This window comes from Poecilia mexicana, unplaced genomic scaffold (assembly GCF_051168715.1).
Source record: "Poecilia mexicana isolate PSO_F unplaced genomic scaffold, ASM5116871v1 scaffold_5, whole genome shotgun sequence".
Lineage (NCBI taxonomy): Eukaryota > Metazoa > Chordata > Actinopteri > Cyprinodontiformes > Poeciliidae > Poecilia > Poecilia mexicana.
The window spans coordinates 30,169,325-30,188,178 of record NW_028263374.1 but is presented as its reverse complement, the minus strand read 5'-3'; the positions used below and the strand labels follow the sequence as shown (position 1 = coordinate 30,188,178).

General features: G+C 44.1%; 1 protein-coding gene across 2 annotated transcripts; it reads right to left on the bottom strand.

Moving 5' to 3' along the window:
• Positions 1–542: 542 nt before the first annotated feature.
• On the bottom strand, positions 543–12,869 carry sdc4 (syndecan 4). Of its 2 annotated transcripts, none has more exons than XM_014995612.2 (5): positions 12,573–12,869; positions 3,461–3,644; positions 3,356–3,381; positions 3,091–3,283; positions 543–2,466 (listed from the first exon to the last, which is right to left on the bottom strand). In XM_014995612.2, the coding sequence occupies exons 1-5, from the start codon at positions 12,627–12,629 to the stop codon at positions 2,315–2,317; spliced, it is 612 nt and encodes a 203-aa protein (XP_014851098.2). In that variant the 5' UTR covers positions 12,630–12,869; the 3' UTR covers positions 543–2,314. The 2 variants fall into 2 exon arrangements, with proteins under 2 accessions (XP_014851098.2, XP_014851099.2); XM_014995613.2 differs by having other exon boundaries at positions 3,461–3,641; positions 12,573–12,868.
• Positions 12,870–18,854: the final 5,985 nt, after the last annotated feature.

Here is an 18,854-nt window from a genome sequence, read left to right as displayed (position 1 = left end):
TCCAGCCAAATAAAAATTTAGAGCCACTAAAAAAAACACTGAAAAAAACATTTTATGATAAATATCTACCAGAGGAAATGCAATACTTTTCTAAAGGAAATACAATTTTAAGTTTTTGGGGTTTTAAAGTAAAGAGAAACAAAACTTTTGCCCAAAAAAGAAAATATACATTTTTTTCTGTGGAAATTAATGCAGAGAAATAAAAAGATCTAAAAGAATAATTTTGGTATCATTCTGTTGACTTTCATTTCAACAATGAACCGATCGTGTTACGATCATTTGGAATAAATTTATGAACTGATTTTTTGGTAAAATGCCTCGAGAGAAATCTGCTGGGAATGTCAGCAGGATTCTGGGAAGTTTTCCTTCTTCCATCGTTCTGTAAAGAAACAAAAAGTCGATTCTTTAATCTGCAGGTATTTAAATAATTCATGGAAAAAGTCCAAGGCTGGACTTTTGTTTTTAGTTTAGATTCATCATATTTAGTCTAGAAATCTGAAGCGGCGCATCTGGAGGTCATGATGACAGAAGACAGAGACGGGTTTCATCTGTTGATGTGCATAAAAATAGCTTTATTTCCAATAATAAATCAGAACCTGCATGTAGAAACCAATGATTCATTGGCTTCTTCGCTCCACTGGTGTTTGACATTAAGCAGCAGAACTTTCTCTCCACGCCGACCGCCCAGACCTGGGAACGACGGACATTTTTATTTTTCCCAACTCCTAATCTCAGAGCTCCGCCCCCGGCGCCGCCAGGCGTCCAGGTCGGCTCGGTCCTACAGAACCTCTTGGACTCGCCCCAGTAACAAAAAACGAAAAAGGTCAGGCCCAGGTCTGCTGCCGTCGACGCGGCTCATCGCACAACATCCCCTGAATATGGAGATGAACCACATGATTTCTCCTTCTACACATAAAAACAGCAAAAAACATAAATATGAAAGCAAAAAATGTCTAAAAGATAAAAGAAATTCTTACAAAATAAATCGTTTCAAAACTAGGTCTCTGAAAATCAAACTAGTGTGTATAAAACTTTGAGAATCACATGTACAACAGCTTAAAGGGCCAGACACCCAAACCTGAAGGAAGGCAATAAAATTATTTGACAGTTAAATTAATACAAAAAGGGAAGTTGATCTAAAGCAGGAAAACAAACGAGGAGGACGAGGAGAGTTAGTATAAAAACTTTACATTTACAGTCGATCACATGAGCGTTACCGTGGGAAACACAAACTATTTGGCATTTAAATATTTGGTAGATATTTCTGCTGCCAGGAAGCGGTACCAACCGTCAGATACGTTTTACTGAAGGACTATTTACAGGTCGGATCAGTCTGGGTCCGGCCGCCTCCGCCAGAGAAACACGAGCTTCATTACAGAAATTATTCATATTTCGGCTTCAGGTTTGCTCGTGGAGTCTCAGGCTGACTGGAGAAACGGTCGGTGTAGCTTATCGAGGAAAGCCCTGACGAAAAAAAAACAACAGAACCAAAACGAGACGGAAAGGTTTTCCAGAACCTCCAGGATGTGGAGAAAACGGAGGATTTTCACCTTTTGTGAATGAAAGGGGGATTCGATTCACGAGAGTCGGGATGCAACCCTGGAAACTCCTCAGAAAATTCATTTCTGCTAAACGTTTGTCCCAAACTGGAGGCACGGCGGTGATCATTCCCAAACATCCTGAGGATTCTCGCTCCTTCCCAGCAGCGGAGGCGCTCTGTGTTTTCCCGGGCCGTTCGCGCCGGATCGTCGGGCAGGAAGGGAAACGGACCCGAGGAATCGGAAGCTCGTTTTAATACAAAATCTGTTACAGAAACAAAGACAGGCCTGCCTCTGGGACTCCAGCAGATAAATTAAAAATATTAACATGATTGTGATCTCTAACAGCAAAGCTAACGGCTACAGGCCTTTTCAAAATAAAAGCAGTCTGAAAAACTTTTCCATCAAAAAAAAGAAAACGGAGACAGAAACTGCAGACCGAGGAAGACGAGTGAATAAATAACATCTGTTAGTGTTTAGCAGGAAAAGTTCATTCTGTTGTTTTTTTCCTCTCAGCTTGATCCGGAAAACACGGCGTACCGTAGCGGAAACGCTCCAACCTGCCAGGAAACTCGGCCTCTGATTGGTCAGTGAGATTCGTACGCATCAGGAGGCGGAGTCAGTCAATCAGTCGAGGCGGCGCCACGCCGCTGAAGGAACACGAGGTGATGAAGATGAGGCACTGCAGGGCCGCCGGTCGGGTTTTTACGGCTGAGGTGTGTGTGTTTGTGTGTATGTGAGGTCAGGGAGGAAGGAGGCGGGGCTGGGGGCGGGGCCTACGCGTAGATCTCTGTGGTGGGGGCCTTCTTGTAGATGGGCTTCTTCCCCAGGTCGTAGCTGCCTTCGTCCTTCTTCTTCATGCGGTAGATGAGGAGGAGGATGAGGAGCACGGCGAACATGAGGCAGACGGCGCAGCCGGCGATCACAGCTGCAGCAGACAAACAAAAACACTTTTTATTTCATTTAATCAAATACAAGACTCCCTGACTGTAAATCAGCGGTGTCCAAACTGTGGTCCGTGGGCCATCTGCTGCCCTCCAAATGATTTTGAGTCAAGAACCGTAAAAACTTGGCCAATAAAACAAAACGACTAACGAGACCTAAAACATGAAATTCCTGGTTTTTCCTTTAATTTGCAACAGTTTTAATCACTTTATGATCTGGATCTTAAATGATTGACAGATTTGTTTTTTGTTGACAAAAACTAAAAAAAACAGGGAAAAGTTTGGACACCACCGCTTCACACGGTAAAACCAATTTAATTTAAAATTATTCAAATGTTATAAAATATTTTGCTCCATTATGTCTGTTTTAAATAAAATTATTGGGGAATAAAACAGTCGCAGTGTGAAGCGGGAATCAGGACTGATGCGTAAAACAGCCTTCAAAATAAGAGCCCGAGTATAAACAGCTGATGACCAAACGGCAACACAGACTTTTAAATTTTACAAGTTAAAATAAGAATTTATCTGGAAAAATTAATCTAGGAGAAGCTAAGCTAACATTTTCACAGTAAGAATGTGTAAAACTGAGCCGCGGCGCCGGTACCGACCTGCCAGGACCTCCGTCTTGTTGAAGATGCTGTCCCCTGTGGCCTGGGACATCAGGACGTTGGACGGGTTCTCCTCCTTGGCTTTGGGTTCGCTGCCCAGCAGAGGAATCTCGTTTGTGTTCTTCACCACGTTGATCTCGTCTTTTGGTCCCACCGGGTTCGGCAGGTCAGGGATCCTGTTATCGAAGTCGGGCTGCAGGGGAAAACAACCGGGTCAGAACTCGTTCCAGAACCTCACAGAACCTGCATTCAGAACCGTTCTCACCTTAGCTGAAGGTCTGGACTCGGTTTCTAAAGAGAACGAAAATAAAAGTATTTTAGATCCAAGCAGAAGTTAAAGAACGTTTTGTTTTTAAAAACCAGAACCGACCTCCTTCTCCGGATCCGGACATATCGTACTCTTCGTCGTAATAATCGTCGTCTTCATCGTCTGTGAAACCAAAGTCGGAGCCGTTCGAAGAGTCTCCCGATGCCTCCAGGTCGCCGCCGTCCGTCGACATGGCAACCGTCTGCGTGGTGCTCATGGGCATCCATGTCTCCGTCTCCCTGACCTGCTGGGACACAACGGGCGGTTCAGGAAGGATTTCATTCCCAAAGCTACAGAGCCAGAATTCCCGGGAATCTTTAAACATCCAGAACCAGGAATCATCACTGAGAACCGGACCGAACCAAACCGGACCCAACGGCACTTTAATCACATTTCAGGATCCCACCGACTGCAGACACACACCTCCATCAGCCTGATTAACACACACAGTTAATAAGCTTAAGGATGAAGCAGTGTGTGTGTGTGTGTGTGAAACAGGAATTCCCAACCAGCTGCTAAAAGCAGGAAACTGTTCAGCTCCCAGAGGAAGGAAGCAGAGAAGAAAAACTTCATTCTGAATATTTTTCATCAGCCGGAGGAGAATCCTCTCAGTGGTTTTTAAATCTGTGGACTGGGAATTCTCAGTTGGAAAACGGGAAAACATGCAGTGATAACTTGCAGCCAAACTTCAACAGGATTCCTTGTTCCAGACGTTTTCCTCAGAGACTCATTCCTCACAGCTGCAGAGCTTCTTAGGACAAAACGACTCCTGCTTTCACCTCTTCCTGGTTCTGACTCCAATCCGACCGGCTCTGGCGTCAACAGAACCAAACGAGTCCGCTGAACGGATCATTCCTGACTGCTGTGGTTTAGTACGTCAGTTCAGTCCAGTTAAGGGAACTGAAGCAGAGAGCAGATTTAACTGAAACAGGAATAAAATGTTGAGCTTTTTCAGCTCTTATATATAGAAACGGGAATTTCTCGGAATAAAAGTCGACCACAAACACCACATCCTGACGGGCCGGGCCAGCAGCGCCGACGTCATGGTTCTGGTAATCGCTTCCATGTGAGTTCTGCAGAGACGTGTCGATGAACTCGGCTCTGGAGCCGGAGCAGCCATTTCCCTCTCATGATACTTTCACCCTGACAGGGAATGTTTTCTGGAAGTTCGGCTCAGAGACCCGTTTCCGGCCCTGCAGGCGGTTCTGCCTCAGACGCAAAGCGATGACTCGTGGCTCTGTGTTTCCTCATCCGAGTCGGGCTGCAACATGCCTGCCGAGTTACGTTGCAGGAATCCCATTCCTCGGAGCCGGGCTGATTAAACCAGGACCGAGTCACAGGTTTCCGTGGCGACCCCTCAGGCCTGCTTCTCTTCACTCTGCGGCTTCCAGCAGGTTTAAAGCCCTGAAAACTGTTTCTTTTTAAAATGACAAACCTTTAGGGCTGGCATATTTCAGCCGGATTTAACTGGGAACATTTTGGGTTTGTGAGTAAATATTTATTCCGACTCTGCAACCAGAACTAAAACCAGCAGAACCAAGTAAAGAACAAAGGTTCGCTTGTTCCGGCTCCTGGAGGAGCTTGGAGCTGTTGGAGATTACTACTGGATTTGGCTCCAGGAAAAATGGAAAGAAAATTCAGTCCATTCATAAAGCACCAATTCACAACGAATGTCTGGAGGAACTTTACAAAGTTAGTTCAACTCAGTCACAAATAATAACAGCCAATTTTAGCTCAGCATTTTTACCGACTTTGAAAACATTTGGCAATTTCAGTTTTTACCACAAATGATAAAGCACTCATTTACTTGGCTGTTTTGTAAACTTCCAGTTGAATAATGAACAGAACAGTTTTATATTCATGCTCTTATTTTGAAGGGGATGAAGACGTTGACAGCCGTTCTGTTTCCTGTCGTTTTCATTTGGGTAACTGTGGGTCCAGTCGATTCATCAGTTCAGTGAAAACATTTAAAGTAAACGTTTGACAGATCTGTTCTGGACAATCTACCTGCTGGTTTTTAAAATGCATTTTAGACCCAAATAAAACGGTTTTCTGCATCGAGGGAAGATTCTCTGGTTCTGCCCTGCAGACCGGCTCAGACGTTCATCTGGCTGTTAATCAGTAACTCGTTAAAACTGAAGATCTTTAATGTTTCATCCGGTGTTGCTTCATGTTCAGTAATGAACCACAGATCAACTCGGCTCAGGAAGTTGGTCTGAACTCATGTTGCTTTTAGTCCTGCAGATCAAACTGAAGCTTCATGTTCCAGTGCGCTACGTTCCAACCAGTTAGAGTTAAACTGGTTCAACTGGCTGGAATCGTCACCATGTTAATGTTTACCATGACGGCTCCTCATCCTGGCGGCCCCTGACCTTTAACCCCCTGCAGTTATGAAACTCGAGTCAGAGCGGGATCATCCCAGTCGGACCGAGGGCGGGAAGATGGGATCCGTTACGCAAGAGGAGACCAGAACCGGGCCGAGTCCGTGACAAAAATAACCCCAGTGAGGTTCAGAGACACGGCAGCGCCGAGTCGATCCGCAGAACATGAAACCCAACAGAACCACAAACAAAGCCTGTAAACAATAAGATCAGCAACTTTAATGGACGGCGCTATAAATACCGGGCTCCACCCGCCGACACAAAGCTCAGGAGATGAAACTGAAGCTGCGGACGGCTAACCAAACACGCTGTTGCCCTGGAAACGCCACCGCAGCCAACCTCAACAGGCAGATTGGAACCAAATGTGTTCGCGCTCCAGAACAGCAACACAAAGCCGGGCCGGCTGCGGTCCAAACTTCATGGAGAAGCGGGAATAAACGACACCATGTGCCGCAGAGAGACGATGTTTACTGACAGAAACATCAGCGGCCGTCCGCCTTCGGTTCCGACTGTAATGAGCCGCATGTGACCCGCAGGCGGCTGTGGAGCCGAGCCAAATCAGAACCTTGCATCCAGATGGACCCGACAAACAGGAAGGGGGAACTGAGAAAGGATCCAGAGTTAAAATCTGTTACTTCTCACTCTGAACGGACCTGCAACCCAGACCATCATCATCATCATCATTCCGACCCAGATAAACTCCCACCATCCGGCCCGTTTCTGTCACACAGAGCCGCTCTTTGTTCAACCAAAGCTTCTTAATTGCAGAGCTTGTTTGGTCTCGCTGATCATGTGACTCAGAGTTCATTGCGTGAATCTCCAGGCATGGCGGAGGAAGGAGCAGAAAACTTCCAACAAGCAAACGAAGAAACGGCTGGAGTTTTCCTTCCGCTGGGATGTGGTTGGGAATGCTGCCAACCGGACAACAGACAAGAGACGAAGTTTGACTGCATTTCAGACCAACTATTGTAGAAGTTTTATGGGATATTTCGGTTTATTCCTGGGCAGAAACTTCAGCTCCAGGTTTATTTATGAGAAAACTTTTCAAACGCGAATCATTCAGCAGCTTACGACTAATCATCACCTCCTTCCTGGGCCACCCACGGTCCAGAACAACCCAGTTTGGACCCGGGTCCAATCTGTGACAGGGAACAAAGATGTGGACATGCCTCCAGCATGTCAATGAGTGAGCCAACCGGGTCCAACTGAAAACAATCCCTCCGTCTGCCGACCCGTAGAGGAGCATCTGCTCCATTCACACGGAGCCGTGGAAACGGCAGGCAGCCGCTCCACCTTTCAAACATCCGGCCGCTTTCCCAACCGGAGGCGCATGACCCCCAACCGGACCTTTCAGGATGCGGTTTCAGTCTGGAGCAGAACATCATGCCCGGTCTTCCTACAACGCCTTCTGGTACTTTCAGCTGATTCCAGTCAGTAGTTGGACTTCCAGGTCGTTTGGTCCAGAAGTAACTCCAGCACCAATGCCGTTATTTCTGAGAAGAAGCAGAAGATCCAGTTTTCTCCCAGACTTCCTGTTTCATGGCGACAGACTCAATGGGAAGCGGAGGTTCTGGGCTTAATGGGTCTAATGGGGTTCTGATGAGGATCCTCCTGAGGGAGCGGCTGATCTTATCCACGCAGCTTTTATTGGACACTTCCTGCCAGTGATGAGACCGTTGGGCCACGATAACCAGACAATACCGGGTCGTTCCTGAAGCCGTGAGCGACGGAGCAGTAATCCATTCATCACATCCGGCGTTTCTCCTCCAGGCAGAACCGGATGAAGACAACCATGCTGAAGAGCTTTTATTGGATGAAAGATGCAGCTGCAGCGCTGAAAGTCAGGAAACATCAGGAAGCATCAAATCCATTCAGTGTCAAACAAAAGTCCCAGGAGACAAGAAGACCTGATGGATGGACACAATAAGAGCTTTGACTTCCAGCAGGAAGCCGAGGAACGGCCCAGTTAGAGGCATTAACTCTGATTAGAGTCACGATGCTGCAAGCGGCGTTCAGAGAAGATGGGCTCTGATTTAAAATACTGAACATTTAGAATCAGAACATGAACGCATGGCCGGACCAAAGCCTGCTGCAGTCGGTTCTGGTTCTGATCAGAAGGAATCTGCAGCGTTTAGTTTATATTCTGATACCTGAGCCTGGAACAAAAACGGAAAATATCAGGCCTGGAGGCATGGCTGGTCCGCTGCTGCTTTATGCTGACTGTAGCTCGGTGTGTGTGTGTGTGTGTGTGTGTGTGTGTGTGTGTGTGTGTGTGTGTGTGTGTGTGTGTGTGTGTGTGTGTGTGTGTGTGTGTTCTGACTGAGGAATGTGCCTGGATGTGGGCCGGCTCGCCAGTCGAGGTCTCGGCTGCTCAGTCAGCCACCACATTCCTGTCTCGGCTCTGGAGGAGCCAAAGCAAACCGACGCTCCGAGAACCAACGTCAGCCTGCAGAGTCCGGCAGGAAAACAGTCTCAGAGTCCCGACCAACTCAGAACTTTCTGGAAAATTACGCGCCGACACTCGGCTGATCACAGAAACAGGCCGAGAACCTGCAGCCGAGTTCTGCAGATCCAGTCAGAAACGCCACAAACACTCTGATCTGTGTGAGGACATTCACCGAGACGCAAACTAACTTGATTTGCTCTCATTTAGCGAGGAAAACTCCTCCGAGCTCCACAGCAACCGGCTCTGTTACGCAACGCTGCGAAAACCAGCAGAACCTGAGTTGGTTTGCTTCCACATCCAAAACGCCAAGCAGAACCACAGCCAGGCAAATAAACGGAGCTCCAGGCAAACAAATCCAAAAGCAGGAGTAAAACATGACGTTCCTGCAGAGCAGGAGGTCAGATTTCAGCTGCTTCACGAAGCAAAACCTCAGCATGAACTGCAGAGGAGGAAGGCGACTGCTGGTCAGTTCTGCTGATGGTCAGCGTCCCGGACGAACGCAGCAGAATGGAGCTGCAGAACATTTAACCTTTAGAGAGCTCAAGATATAAAAGACTACTATAAATAAAATATGTTAACATCTCCCAGTGATGTAGGATCCCATGTCAGCCGTTCTGCTCAAGCTGGGTTGATGAAATCTAATCTAAACATGGCGGGAAAATGTGAGCTTCCATCCCAACTTTAAGCTTTTTGGCTCAAAATTAGAAAAAGGATTACAACGATATGTCAGAGGTTTTCCACCTGCCTGTTGGTTTTATGAGGGCCGTCATCCAAACGTGTTAATTTAGATGATTCATTACATTTTTATGCGTTAATTTTTTTCTTAGAATGTAACATTTATTTTAAAATGTTTCATTTAACCGATGAACCAAAGAAAGTTTTTCCAAATCAGACTGGAAACAAATCTTTGGAAGGACTGTGCAATCGGGAGATGAATCTTACCCAAATGTCTGGAGTTGGGGTACATCAGTAGACTGTACTGATGTTTACAGGTCTACGCCCGTAAACCTGAAGCACAAACATCCGCCAGCAGCGCTGGACAACGAAGATGCTTCAGCCAGGATTAAGTTCTGCTTCCAGAAAATCTGATGAAGACGCTGGAAAAGTCTGTTGCTGTGCTAACAGGAGTTAGCTCGCCAGCGAAGCTGTTCAAGGCTAAAGCGGCATCTCAATGCTAAACATGCTTCAGCAGCACAGACGTCCTCAAGGCCAACGTCGGCGTAAACGCTCCACATTTCAAAAGGATTTCCGTAAAAAAATTAATTTGATGGTGGAATAACCTGAATAACATTAAAAACAAGAAATGTCTTTGTGTTTGTGCTCATATGTCCAGTTATTCAATAATGTTTTTGTTGATATATAGTTTGATTAAATTGTGATAATAACCCTACAATTAACTTGATTAAAAACTTTAATCCAGTCCAACCACCACAGAAAATGTCTCCAGTCTCCAGAGTTCCTGGTTCTGTCCGGAGTTCCTGCAGGATTCATGGAAGTAGTTTAATTACAGTTCTTTCAAAGAAAGAAGAGGGATGAAAGTGATACGGGGGTTTAAAGCTAAATGCACCAGTATAGTTCCCGTCGGCGCTGCCAGAGTATGCAGCGGTTGGACGGGGTGGAGGGAGGTCGGGTTCGGCGGCCCGCCAGCGCAGCCAGGAAGGACAAAAAGCTCCTCTCTCCGTGCCAACATTCCTGGGCCCAAAGGGATTTTATAGACCAGCGGACAGCAAAGCAGGAACCATTATTACATCCTAGTCATACTATTTATCACGCTCCCCTCCTTGCCTTCGTCCTTTCAACGCGGCGGCTTTCACAGCGCCCCGTCATGCAAGGGAGACAAAAAAGAAAAACATCCTTTAAAAATCCTGCCTCATTCTCTTGCAAATGATCCGAGAGGCTAAATGCCAAACCGGCCACATTCCTACAAGATCCACCAGAAAGGAGCCAACAAGCCGAGGGTTGCTGGATTAACTCCACTGATTAACAGCCTTTAATCTGCATTAATAGAGCCAATTAAAACCAATTTGAGATCAAACCGGAGCGTCACGCCTCGACGAGCCACAGGAAGTTCGCTCTCCTTTACTCTCACGTGTGACAATAACCTCTTTATTTAAAGGCAGGATAATTTTCCTCAGATCCTCAGGTGCTTTCCCGTCTCCCACCCCCATCCTGCTCAGCAAGGACCCGTTCCAACTTGTATCCCAACAGGAGCAGAAAACATTCAGGCTGACGAGCCGGAAAGCTGGAACAGCCGGATGCGTTTGGCTCCATCTCTCCAGACTAAACCGAAACAAACCAAGGTTGGATGCTTCGATTCCAAAAACTTCCTGTTTGGTTTCCAGTGGATTAGAAATCCACCTTAATCCTCAAACACATTCCGATCATTCCCGTGGCTCTGCTTGCTTTCAGAGCGCGTTCTTTTGTCAGGTGAGGGAACATTGTTATCGATTAGCGAGGAACGCCGAAGCCACATACCACCGATGACCTCAGCAGGAGATGAAAAAGCGGCGAGTGAGAGGGAGGGGAAGGGAAGGCCTTTCAAAGAACCGGGAAGAGAGGGAAGAAAGACGGAGCGACGGGCCGAGGAGGCAAGAGCCTGGAGCTTCGCTTACAGAGCAGGAGAAACAGGATGAGGGGGAATGTTTCGGTGGGAAAGCTGTAGGTGTTTCCACACCAGGCTAGAAAGGAGCGTCCCTGTGAAAAGACCCCGAGGCCCTATTGAGATCCCTCCAAGTGTGTAAAATCCCCCAGAGGGCCGGTCAAGATCACCAGAGGTCACATTCCAGCATGAAGGAAGGAAAAAAAAAGAGGTGAGGAATATCACAGACAGTAAAAACGAGGTGGATCAGATCATCTTAGAAATTCCTGCCGGCTTTCCGATGATTGAAGACTGGAGGAGGGTGAAAACGCATCAGGCTAAACCTGCCATTACTGCCGTTTCCCTCCATTTGTTCAGAGAAGCTGGGAGGAGGAGAGGACTGTGGGTGGCCCGCAGCACCACTCCTCCACCTCCACCCAGAATTATCACTCAGTGAAAACACACACAAAAAAACTAAAGTCACAGGTTTATTTACTCAACCAGGAAAAATCCACAGAAACCAACCAACCAATCAGCTGTTCCTGTTTGTACACAACAAGGTCACATGACTAAACTGAGGAACAAGAATATAACCTCCAACAGCTGGTCAGAACCAAGAGATGGCGGATCTACTACGACCCAAAGGGAACCAGAACCTGTTACACACATTGCAACAGGTTGCTGGAGACACTGGTACCTGCCTCAACAGTTGACCAATCAAATAAATTCACTCCCATCCAAAATACCCAGGATTTCCGCTTCCATGAGCCCAACGTCTACACCAGGATGATTCACTGGGTCCATTAGATTGGGTCAGACTGATCCAGTCAGGGTGCGTCTGCCCAAACTAGATTAAGCAATTTCTGTGTTAATTTGTCCATAGAGGAAGCCCACAGCATGACACCTTGAGATGGATAATCACCTACCACACTAGACTCATCCAGCATCAGTTTAATCTTGAAAATTTAAGTCTTTTCTTGCAAATGTTTTCTCTTGCTGAAGGATAATTCCTGTTTAAACATGAGTAGCAGTGGGATCGGCTCGTCTGAGCCAAAATCTGACCAGCACACTGTTAATCTTTACAGACTGAGCTGAGGAAATATTAACATGTTTACGACAGACAGCAGAACATTGTGAAATTTGTTTTTGGAGTTTTAAAATGCAACCAAAGAAAATGCCTCAGAGTCTGGATAATTGTTGATTTGGCTTTTTTTTTTAAACGGGAAAACCTGTTTGGAAATGAGAGGTTCTGGGCTGAGGAGAGCTGCTGGATCAGCAAACATCATGGAAAAGCCCAAACCGACACCAAAAAGTCCAGGGAGGGAGTCTGGTTCTTCCAAACCCGCAGCACACAAATTCTTTCGGGATTAAGTCAACCTTTTGGATCTGGGAACACAGGAAGTCCCTGTTTAACTCTTCCCAAATGTTTGGAGGAGGAGGGAAAACTTGCTCTAACCCCGGGTTGTTCAAGTTTCTCCTCAACATTTATACTAAAACAGACATCTATGAAGTTAGATTTGGCTGGATACTAGATGAAAAGTTATCTGGGTTACAACTGAGCAGTTCTGGTTCTGGTTCTGGAGCCGCCCCCCACCCCCTCCCCAATCTGGGCCCCATCTGGGATAATAGGAGCAGGCTGTGGGAGTCCGAGCCTGAAAACCCGCAGTTTTACAGTAAACCAGATACAAATCAACCAAAGACACAGCTGAACCCGTTAAACCAAGCACAGAAAGCAGTGGGCTCGGTTCGGTTCGGCCTGGATGGACTCACCGACTCTGAGAGGACGGAGGCGGACAGCATCAACACGAGGCACAGGGGGGAAATCATGGCTGTCCTCTCACTTCGCAGCTTGCTTGGATCAGAAACAGGAGGATAAAACTGCGCAGCGCCGATATTTAACACCTTCTACCGGCTTCGGGTTCGGACTGGTGAGTCTTCACTGCTCCTGGGTCCAACTTTAGTCCAGGAAAGGTTCCGTCTGCTCCGGTGTTTGTCGCTTTGACCGTTTGTCTTCTGCTATATCTATCTCCGCTGACCGCTGGATCTCTACTGGGGCTCACGCGCCGGCTCCTCCGTGCTTCATATGGAATGACTTAGCCAATCAAAATCCGTGACGTTGCGAAATTTTCCGTAACCGAACAGGTTGACTCCGCCCCTCAGCAACAACAACAACAAAAAACTCCGCCATGTTGGTGAGGGAAGGGAGCCTGGATTCTGGTTGTTTTTAGAGCAGTCATACGTCAACGCAGCCGCCATATTCGAGAGGATACCTTTATTTGAGTTGTGAAAGCACTTTTTTTTAACGATATGGGTCGTTAAAAAAGAACTAATCCAGCTCAGAACCCAGTGTTTCCGGAACCAGCAAAAATGTGAAGCATCATTTAATTTCTCTGCTCCTCAGATGGGCAACACTCTGCCTGAAAAAATGTTCAGAACCCAATGGTTCCTTTAAATCAGGACTGAAAATTTGTTGGTTTACTGCAGCTTCCGATACAAATTTTGAATAAAAAGGTCTTTGGCTGCTTAAATCATGAGAATTAAAACTAGATTTAAATTCAAAATTAAACATTCACCAAAAGTTAGGTTCAGATTTGCCTTAAATATCTGTATATGTTCCACAGATTTTTATTCAGTGGTTTTGCGTTGATAATGAATCATGTAAAATAATGTTGTCGTGTATGAAAAAACTACTTTATTTAGCTGAAAACCAGACTGATAAAGTTTTAAAAGTAGCTTCCACTGTTTATGGTGCAAGGTTGTATATGAAATAACACAGTATTTATATTTTTACCAATTCCGAAATAGTAGTAATAATAAAGTAACTAGTCCAGAATTTGTTGTTTGAGAATATGCAATGCTGTAGAGTAACTCAGACATCTGGAGTTTGGTAACACAGGAAGCAGTTTATGTTCCTTTAGCATTAAAACATCTAATTTTTTTTTAAGTGGAGCTGCTTTCTTTCTCTGTATTCTTCTGTCTCAGTCAGTATCTGTTTTTATGACAGTTAATAACAATACAAACCTTTAAGACAACCAACCTACAGCTTATCTTATCTAACTCGGGGTGTTACGGACCACTTTCACTTTCCTCCAAACAGAAATAACTGCATGAATGATAAGAGAACGCTGGTTGAATTTCTCTGAGTTAATCAGTCATGAAGCTGCCATTAAAAGGTTCTCTGTCTGTTCCAGGGAAAGCTGAAGAACCGACGGGATTTTCCTCTCCGTTACTTCATGGAAACTCAGGGTGACGACATCTTCTTCCTCCTTTCTACTCTTTCATTCTCTCACCACTAGAGCACAGTTCATTTCATTTTCCTGTCTGCATCCTTTTCTTTTCTGATGAGTGGTCGCTGTTTTCACTTTCACATTAATTACCTAAAAAAACAAAACAAAGAAAAACAACAGTTTTTCTATCAAGACCAAACTGGAACTTTGTTGTTCTGAGATAAATAGATTTTATGAACAATTACTAAGTCAAAAACAAAATTTAGACATTAATTATGTATAATAAACAAATGTTGGAAATTAAACTTTCCAACATATTTTTATAAAATGTTTTCTTTTTGGAAAGATTTGTATTTTCCTCTGCGGCTGAGTTAACCCATTCAGTTAATCAGATTATTATTGTAAAGTCAATTTATTTGAGGAACTGTATCACTGAGTGAAATGTTTTATATAGATTAATTACACACAGATGCCTTTATTTGAATTAAGATGACTTTCTGCATAATTTAAAATTGAAATAATACATCAAACAAATAAAGAAACTAATTTTAAAAACAAAAATGTGGGTTTAATGAAAATTCCTGCTAAAGGTTATTTTCAAAAAGTAATCTGACAAACACGACTCATTGGGACGTATATTCTAATTTGCAGTAAATATGTTTTTTCAAAGAAAATAGACATTATTTGACAAAATCAGGCTTAAAACTTGCTCCTGTTTTATTTAGTTTAATTTTTCCACATTAAAGCCAACATACCAAACATTTCATTATATATTTTTCTCACATCCTTATTTATCATCCTATTGACAAGTTAGTGTTCTAACATTTATTTTTTTTGTTCCATCTACTGTAATTAAATATTTTTTTCACCATCTAAAATATATTTTTAGTATATTTCGTCTATTCAGCAATCATAACAAATGGCCCATATACAGACTAATCATAGATCCTCTGAAATACATTTATATTTTTGTTGATTATAAAACAGCACAATAATAATGTGTGAATTCTGCATGGCTTAGATTTGCTTATTTATAAAAACTTTTAGAGGTTTTGATATTTTATGACTGAGATTTTGCCGCTAAATGCCAATTTAACCCTAAATCTGGGCAAATTCACACATAAAGAGGATTCTGGATCCAAGCCTCATCTGGAGCCTTTCCGTGTGGAGTTTCCATGTTTTCCTGAGAGCATGTTTCCTCCCACAGTCTGAAGGCGTACGCCGACTCGCCCCCAGGTGTGAGTTCGTCATGGGACGGACCGGCAGCAGCGGCCTGAAAGATGCAGCAAAGCTCAGGAAGTGAATGGGAGAAAGGAGAGCCTCACTCTCAGGGGACAGCCTGTAATAATAACCGCTTATCTTCAGAAAATGATTGGAATCAGTGTTTCTATTACTTTTGACAGCTGGGACACGAGGTGGGGATTTTCCTGTTTGCCATTTCATTTCATCCATGATGAGAAGGAAACAAGTTCAGATTAGAACATTGTGAAGCGGGGAAAACCCAACGGCCGTACCGGCGCGTGCTCCGCGCCGCTGCCTGTGAAAACTCCTCTGGCAGACTAATATTAGCAACATGAAGGGAAAGTGTCTCAGAGCTGCTGGAAACCCCTAAACAGTTAAAATGACTGTTTGCTTTGGAAGGAGGGAAGTTTCATTCCCTGCCAAACCTGCTGGCCTTATCAGCTCAGATCAGGCAGTTAAACCTGCTGCGGATATTGCTTACATACGGCCTCGCTCATTGAAAGTACTCCTTTACCCAGTTTCACCGTTTCACTGTCAGAAAATAATGAAAGATCATCAGCTATTAAAGGAAATACAAGATTTAAAAACAGAAAGGTGAGATTTTAGACTAGTGAACAGAAATGAAGCCCAGAAGCAGGAAACACGAACATTATGTTGATGACTCAGCAGTTCGTCATTATTCTCTGTGATCTTTTTCTAAGTTTTATTCAATCTGCCCGTCGACCCAGAAAAGTCTTCTGTACTGGTGTCAGGACACTTTATCTCATGGAGTAAATAAAACTTTAATGGAAAAATCTGCGTCTCGCCCCCCACCACACACATTTTGTAAAATCAAACAAATTTGGTGTAAATCATTGTTAACATTGTTTGAGTTTGTTCATGTGGAAACGGGAGCGTTGATCTCTGGTTACCTATGAAAACTTTTTTTTAAAAATAAAAGTCTTAATTGTCATTTCACACATTTTTTGTTGCATAAATGTGGCACAGTTGATTGAAATCATATTTGATTTTTATAAATGAATTGGCTGGTTGACCTTTGATGACCTCTGGAAACATTCATTGATATCTTTAAAATGACAGCAGCCCAAATGAACATTTTTGACACCAATTCCGTCTAATTTTAAGGAGATGAGGGTTGGAGCCGACTTCACTCAGGTGATCTGATAAAGATTCAGGAGGTTTTACAGCAGCTCAGAGATTTATTAACCTTTGGATTGAACTTCCAAGTGGAACTTAACTGGTTGTTGCTCATTGCAGAGAGTCGATCAGATCCACCTTCAGACCAAACTAGCAGCTTCCTCTGAGTGAGTCCAGCTGCAGGAGGGAAAAGTGGAAACCTCCAGCTCTGCTGCTTCAAGCTGCTCACACTGAAGGTGAGTTGGACCAAAACACTCAGAGTCACTTTGAGGGAAGTTAGTAGAGGAGGGAGGGAGCCGAGACTGACTGGACCTTCTGTGTTTTCAGCTTCACTCAGAGACAAAATGGCTTCCAGATCAGAGGAGGATCTCTGCTGTCCGGTCTGTCAGGACGTCTTTACGGATCCGGTTGTTCTGTCATGTAGTCACAGCTTCTGTAGGGAGTGTCTGAAGAACTGGTGGAGAGAGAAACCAGCAACAGAGTGTCCAGTTTGTAAGAAAAGGTCTTCAAGGGAGGAACTGACTTTAAATTTGGTTCTGGACCCAAACACCGCTGGGTCAAAGGTCATCCTGTCTGAAGATTTGACCAGTTTGACTTCAGGAGAGGAACAGCAGCTTCCTGATAATCCAGAGAGGTTTGGTTACTCGTGGTCTGTCCTGAGCTCTGAGGGTTTTAACTCAGGGAACCACAGCTGGGCTGTTGATGTTGGAGACGGTGAAGGCTGGATGTTTGGTCTGTTGGCTGAGTCTGTCCAGAGGAAAGGAGACATAGAGTCTGTATGTTTGGGTTCTGTGGTTCTATAACCACAGAACCCAAACAGGTCATACAGGTTCTATATGACTGGTGATCTGTGTGACAGTGACCAGTCACACAGATCTGGTGACTCAACACAGTCACCAGATCCTTTCACAGATCTCCCAATAGACAGGATGTTTCCTCACATCACCTCTACAGCTGCAGCAAAAATCTTACCAATGAATGTCTCAGTTAGCAAACAGCAGCTCTGATGTTCTTAACATTTAATTTCTTTAACTTTGGTTTCTAAATTCTTATAACTATCGTTACTTTAATGATCTGTGTGTATAATATCGGCTGCTGTCTGCAGCTGCAGATTTTATTTCAGTCAGTTCTGATATCAACCTGTTGACAAGCTGGTTCTCACCATTTTGTTGTTGAATGTTGATGTTTTGATCTACGTAAGCCAAGTTTTGCTTTCATTTTGAGCAAGAGTCTTAATAAACCTGATAAGCTTTTCAAATTAAAGTAGCAGTTTGTAACTTTTCTAAAAAATATATTTTTTATATATTTGTTAAAATGATCACTCCGTCATGACAGTATATGATACAGATGATGCCTTCTCCCTACTGCTGTCATCTACAGAAATGCACCGCTCTGTCAAAAACAACCAATCAGAGCCAGAAGGAGGGGATTATTGCTGTCAATCACCATTCTGCATGCGCTGCTCACAACCTTCCCCTTCCTCTTTGCTGCACAGGCTGCCATGAATGCTCAGGCTAGTTAGCATGGCCACCAATTAAGACAGACAAACAGTTTTAGCACATTAGCATTGTGTACTTGAGGATGATTGACAGCGCTAAGACCGTCCTCCTGGCTCTGATTGGTTGCTTTGCATGTCTTCAGATGGCAGCAGGAGCACAGGAAGGAGCAGCTCAATCTCTTCACCGTTTCTCATTTGCACTGTCAGGACATGGTGACAGTTTAAATAAATGTGTAAAAAACATATTTCTGTAAAAGTTACATACTGTAGTTTAACCGTTTGTGGATAAATAAAACTGTTTGGTCTCTTATTGATCATATTTAGTTGTAACCTTTGCATGAATCTGCATATTTCATCTCTTTGCTGCGACCAAAATCCAACAGAATAAACCTGAAAAGAGCAAATCAGGAAAATCTCATAAAGATAAATATGACTCTGACTGAACAGAAAAATGTTTTTATTGAACATCAGATCTCTTTCAGCTCATCTTCAATCAATATTTTAAATAATGTGAAGACCTTTGTTTAGCCAAAGGTTAGTGGATGTCGTCAGAACGGACAGTATTCCCCTCAGAGTTCCCCTTTAAGCTAAAGTCCCTGTTTGATGGTTTATGTTAATATCTGGTCATCTGCTTTTCTTATACTATAATATTTAAAGGGGATTTCTGCCCTAATATTTGCATGAGTCTTAATCATCTGATGTTTATTGTGGTTTTACATGCAGTGGCAGGGAAAAAACTGATGAGAAAGAGAGAAAAGGTCTTCAGCATTAACATTTAAGATGACATTTAGGAAAAGTTTCATGATGTCAGAGAAAGCAGAAGTGAAAAACAAACCCAGAAGCTTCACAGCAGAGTGTGGAGGAAGTCACAGGCTGATCAGCAGCATGACGGCACCATCATGATCGAAATGCTGTGTCAAAAAGCAGAAACTGGACCCGCTGCAGTCA